General features: G+C 37.7%; 1 protein-coding gene across 1 annotated transcript; it reads right to left on the bottom strand.

The window, feature by feature from the left end:
- Positions 1–453: 453 nt before the first annotated feature.
- LOC131067559 (cytochrome P450 77A1) lies at positions 454–2,660 on the bottom strand. Its single transcript, XM_058002636.2, has one exon. The coding sequence runs from the start codon at positions 2,457–2,459 to the stop codon at positions 801–803; it is 1,659 nt and encodes a 552-aa protein (XP_057858619.2). The 5' UTR covers positions 2,460–2,660; the 3' UTR covers positions 454–800.
- Positions 2,661–6,101: the final 3,441 nt, after the last annotated feature.

The following is a 6,101-nucleotide window of genomic DNA, read 5'->3' as shown; positions in this document are numbered from 1 at the left end:
TCACCCCGTGAAAGGGACCTAAATGCAAGAGATCCAAAGAGCTCGCTTAGAGAGGAATTATAGATGATTTATAATATATGAAAACTATCTCACCCCATGAAAGGGACCTAAATGCAAGAGATCCAAAGAGCTCGCTTAGAGAGGAATTATACAGGGGATCTTTTTTAATTGAAAGAAGTTAATAATATTACAGATAATTAAACATGATAACAAATAACACAAATTTACAGATTATTAAACATGATAACAAATGACACAAATTTAAACCCACGATATAATTTATATAATTTATTTAATTGAAAGAAGAATAAATTAAATGATCAATTAAGAAAGATTTAACAGCAAACTAAAAGAGTAATCAATAAAAACCCGCTGCAACATCCCACACAACATAATAACATATGATGCAAATCTAAACCCAAAGAATATAATATCAATCATACTCCACAAGAATGATGCAAATCTATACCCACAGGATATAATATATCAATTATACTCTCCCATAATGACCTGTCTACATGGATAGAATTGTAATCTCAAATATCAAGACGTGTAATAGTGGATTGCTTTCATAAGAGGCAGAATGGATGCATATAAATAGAAATAGAATTGATTTTTTTAAGTCAACAACATAGAATGTGATCCAGAATTTTGTGAAGTTGTAAAACTAATTTGAAACAATAATAATACCAAAAATGAAAATAAACACTTACAATTTGTTTCATGACTCTAAATGATTTATAATATATAATAATAAAAACTATCTGAGACTCCATATAAGGCATCTAAATGCCAGAGATCTAAGGAGCTCGTTTAGATATGGAGGCATGCAGGGGATTCTTCATGACGACGGTGAAGGCAAACATCTCAGTGAGATCAGGCGGTTGAGCGGGCGAGGGAGACCAGAGAAAGGCCTGGACCATGCGCGCCAGAATCAGATTAATATGCAGAGTGCCCAACCCAAGAGCGGGGCAGATCCGCCGTCCAACACCAAAGGGCATCATCTTCACATGCTTACTTCCAGTTATATCAACATCATTCTCTGGATCCAGAAAACGGTCTGGGTTGAACTCCATAGGGTTGGGCCAGATGTGCGGGTCGAAGGAGACGGAAGCCGTGTAGAACTCGACATTGGCCTTAGCGGGTATGTCATAACCTCGGAGCTGACAGTCATGCGTGGCGGCGTGAGACAAGACGAAGTGTCCTGGCGGGTGGCGGCGCAGAGTCTCTTTCACAACCGCGTTGAGGTAAGGGAGATGCTCGACGTCCGCATCAGTCACCTTCCGCTTGTTACCCACCACCCGGAGGATCTCGTCATGAACCTTACCCTGTATGTCCGGGTGCATAACCATGCGCGCCAGGGCCCATTCCAGGGCAGTAGCGGTCGTGTCGGTGCCCGCCGTGAGGAGCTCCGAACAGAGCGTCACCAGTTCCTCATCCGTCGGCTTCTCCCGCCCCTCCACCTCCAGATTGATCAGCGAGTCGATATACGCGTGAGCGCCGTCACACCCCTCTGGCTCCCATCCACTGTTTCTCTCTTTCAACAGCGACCGCCGGCGGTTTATGAGCGGAAGAATGCTGTCTATTTGGGTGCGCCGCAGCTCCTTAATTCGCTTCCACCGCTTGAAGAAGAGGGGCGCGAGAAGGGGAAGGAAGTCATGGATTTGGGGCTCCACTATCACCAGAATGTCCTTCATCACTTTGTCCACCCGTGTGATCACGTCTTCTCCCAGCCGGGCACCGAAACACATGCACAGCAGTATGCTGAAAATTGAGAAGCGAATATTGGAGAGCACCTTGACAGAGGATTCCGGCGACCGGGCTGCCTCTTCCTGGAGACGGTCCACCAGACGGTCCATTGCCCACTCGCGGATCCAGCTGAAGTCTTTCACCCGATTCAAGTTCAGCATTTCGCTTACCAGATTCCGGCGCAGGGCACGCCAGAAGGGACCGTACTCCGCCGAGTTGACGGAGAATTTGTTGGCGCTGAAGAGCAGCTTCGTAGGCGTGTCCGGCGGCCTGCTAGCGAACAGAGTGCCCTTCTCGACCAGAGCTTCGTGCGCCAGCTCTGGGCTTGTGATGATGATTAGAGTTTTCTGACCCATTTTAAGAGTGAAAATGGATCCGAACTGTTCTCTCAGGTCCCGGACCACGTACATGAAGGGCTTCCCGGAGAAAACCACCTGGAAAAGATTTCCCACCAGAGGCCACCCGCTCGGCCCTGGGGGCAGACTCAGACGTTTTTTCGACCGCCTCCATCTGAAATGGAACACCGCCGCGGCTATGGCCAACGCCGACACCAGAAGCACCAGCACCAGATTTCTGTGCTCGCCTCCATCCATATCCCCTCTCATCTTTCTCGCTCGACGTTTCCTTAGCTTCTGGGCATTATAGGTGTGCAATTCTGATTTATAAAATCCGTCGCCAGCGACTCCAACCTCCCCGCCTTCAATTCCCATCTAATTTGTAGTGCCTTCAATTAATAACTGACCTGGGCTTGTCTGACACCAACATTATGAGAGATGAAGGTCGAGGCTGCGGCGATTAAATAGAGACAGTGCAGGCCAACTGGAAATTATCTAGACCATAGCCGGCTTTCGGTTGGCCGGAGTGGTGGGAAATCTTCATATCCCTGTTAGGTGCAAATCCATAGGAAAGATGTTAAGGTCACTCCAATATTGAGGACAGGCCATTGATGCACAGTAATGTCACATCATCCACTACTGTGAACCCACTGTCACATCCCACATGGGTGGGGACTCGCTCCACTGGGAGTTGCCTTCCACTCTTAGCGCTCTCATATTACCTTGTTAGAGGCTATTACCCCTAACTTTGTAGGTCACTATCCTTGTTAATAAAAGTGGAAGTTCTTGTTCATTCATTCTTTAGGTTCTGTCAACGTATTGCATGTGATAGAAGTGGAAGTTCTTAGTTGTTCAATTATAGGCTAGTTTTAAATAGGAATTAGGGGAAGATGTACCAATTGTTGTGAGGGTTGTTGATATCTTTTCTTCCAAAAATTGAACAAATAAAATCTATTGTTTGAAACATAAAATAACAATTTTTGTTAGGAAATGCACCAATAGTTGTTAGGAAATGTACTAATATTGTAAAAAGTAACCAATCAAGTGATGCCATATCAGCTACACAACTATTGGGGCCTCTTTTGCACGCTTATTGGTCTCACTTTTTTGGGGGGCTGTTTTGGACACCTTGGCAAAAAGCATGCTGATGTGGCACCATACTTGATGATGTGGTGCTGAAAGCTTAGTTATAAGCAGAGGACTTGCCAAGTAAACTACTGTAAAAAATTGGGAGTGATTTGAAATTTCCACGTAAGATTTTGAGAAGCGTGAAGTTAGGGTGGTCAACTATGAGTGCTCTTCCCCTAACAAGTGAATAAACTTTTTAATAGTAATTAATAAAAATCAAGTAATTTTTTTTTCTTAAAGTTCAAAAATATTTGATTATGAAAAGTAAACATTTTTTAAAGATATGTGAAAGAAAACAATTTTATCATTGTTGTCATTGGACACAACATTTTTTTTAATAAGGCTAAACTTTATTAGTGTGACATAGCTTATAAATTTAAAGTAAATATTTTTTCAATTTTTTAAATTGAAATGATTAATAGATTTGCTTAATACTAAAATAAAGATATTTTGTTTTATCAAGATTTCATTTTTAGTTGTAAATTAATTTATTATTCTATATTTTAGTTTTATAAAAATAGATTAATCAATCCACCTTCAATTGTTTTTTTTTACCATATATATGTATATATTAAATTATAATTATTTAAAACTAAATACATAAAAGATAAAAAATCAATAATAAATGATTTTTCTTTTCAATTATAAAATTTAAATTTATTTTAACTGTTGAATATTCTTTAAATAATTATTATAACATTTTTACCTTAACATAAGAGTTATCATACTACATTTTAAATATTAATATAATCTCACAAAAGTTAAGAATGAATCAGTTATGTGATTAGGGATCCTAACGTGTATAAACTTGACTACTAAGACAGATCAAATAGATATAAAGTTACATAAAATCCACACCCTTGAATCAAAGTAAAGTAAGCTCTTAGATCTTAGGACATTCAAATGAAACTTTAACCCTAAGCAAGGAATAGTAAAGAGACTCAAGTCTTTCATTATGGTTCATTTTTTTCTTGTTAGCGATGACTTTTTTGTTTTCATATTTGTTTCAGATTTATATCTTGTAACCAAGATTGATGCATGAACTAGAAGCTCTTCTGAATAGAAGGCTTTTTGATCTTTTGATTTTTTGTTTTTAATGTTAGCTAATGATTTATGAAAAAAAAAATACAATTAATTGCTAACTTGTTTTTTTCTATTGATTGGAGATAAGTTTATTCCAAGTGAAAATTATTTGCACCAATTTGCAGATATTTTTGTTTTATTTGGAAGACTTTAACTGTAACATTAATTACTTATTTAATATTGAATTAATAGTTTTTTTTTAAGCCCTTGTATTAAACCCTTATTTCTTAAAAAAAAATGGATTCACATGGTTGAACTATTTTACATCTAGCTTTAATTAATATTTTATATTAGTGACATTTAGTCAAACTAAATAACTAAATATATTTGTGTTCGTTAATAATAAAATATAAATGCTATTATTAATTTTTTTATAATATCATTTCTATGTTTCATTTATTTATTTTTCAGATTCTTGGAGCAAGTAATTCTATTTGCAAATTGTTTAAGTAAGTCAATTCTGTTTAAAATTATTTATCTTCCAAATAGCAAAATAGTTTTGCCAACTTTTGGCAGGAACTATGTTGCAACACAACCTTGTTATTATTAGGTTTTGTCAAAGTAGGAATATTAATATATCAGTTAGCAGTAAATGCATTGAGAGATGTAAGTAATAAAACAGTTTGATTTTTTTAAAATATCAAAATTAAATTTTTAATTAATTTATTTTTAAATATGTATTGGAGGAGAATACAATAAGAGATATATTATGAATTTATTATATAGAATAATATTTAGAAATAATTATATTATCTTATGTGTTTTGGGATAAATGATAATAAATTCATATTTTTTCAATTTAATAGTGCTAATTGTTTTTAATTAGGTAAAAACAAGTTTTAAGGGACCTGAAACCCGATTACATAACAAAAGATGAGCATGAAAGAGACGAAACAAAACAACTGCAAAAGACCAGCTCAAAAACCAGCAGTTAAGAAAAAGACAGCAAGAAGCCAACAAGAAGTTGGCCCCAAACCCAGCATTACAAATTAATTGAAAACTTTAATAGATTCCTCAGCATTCTGAACCAAGAGCATCATCGCCTTGGCCGCTTCCCTCAGGTTGTTGCTTTCTTGTCTCAGCTGGCTATCTTTCGTATTGGTCTCCATCCCAGTAGTGTTCTTCCTTGTTCTACGCCTGGGAATCTGGTGGGTGGAGTTGGAAGTTGGTACATCATCAATGATTACCAGATTCTTATCCTGATTTTTACTTTCCAAATGATCCACCAAAGCATTCATGTTCTGTGATGAAACTTTAAGGACCTGGAGACTATGGTTCATGAAGCTTTCAAGAGCCTTCTCGGTGCGGGCAACCCGGGTGTTGATGTTGTCTTTATCCTCCTCAGCTTGTTCTTTAATAATTTTGATAACATCCTCCAGGTGTTTCAAATCCCCTTTGATCAGGTCTTTTTCTAGCCAATCCTCCATCTCGATTTCCTCCTCAGCTTCACTGATTTCTATCTCATCATTCTTTTCCCCAGAGTTTGTGTCCTTAATCAACTTATTAATCTTGTTTTCCAGATCCCTCTGTTTACTTTGCATACCAGTTATGTTGTCGACAACCCATTTCTGGAAGTTGAAGGACTCCAGAGTACAGTTACGGGCGGTATTCAAAATAGTATTCACAGAATCCCTACCCTGTTCAGTGCCCACATAGTTAGGATTGTCATCCTCCTTAGAATTTAGAGCAACATTCTTACTGTCCAAGCCCATAGGGTTGGAGTGAGGGTTTTCAGAGTTATCCCCTTCATCCTCTTCACCAATGTTCTCATCCTTTTCATACTCCATTTCAGTTTCAATATCCTTA

Source organism: Cryptomeria japonica, chromosome 10, assembly GCF_030272615.1.
Source record: "Cryptomeria japonica chromosome 10, Sugi_1.0, whole genome shotgun sequence".
Lineage (NCBI taxonomy): Eukaryota > Viridiplantae > Streptophyta > Pinopsida > Cupressales > Cupressaceae > Cryptomeria > Cryptomeria japonica.
Note: the sequence above shows the minus strand (reverse complement) of the source record. Positions and strands in the feature narration are given on the sequence as shown.

Excerpts from the sequence above, each read along its gene's own strand:
- LOC131067559 (XM_058002636.2), bottom strand. The coding sequence starts at position 2,459 with ATGGGAATTGAAGGCGGGGAGGTTGGAGTCGCTGGCGACGGATTTTAT.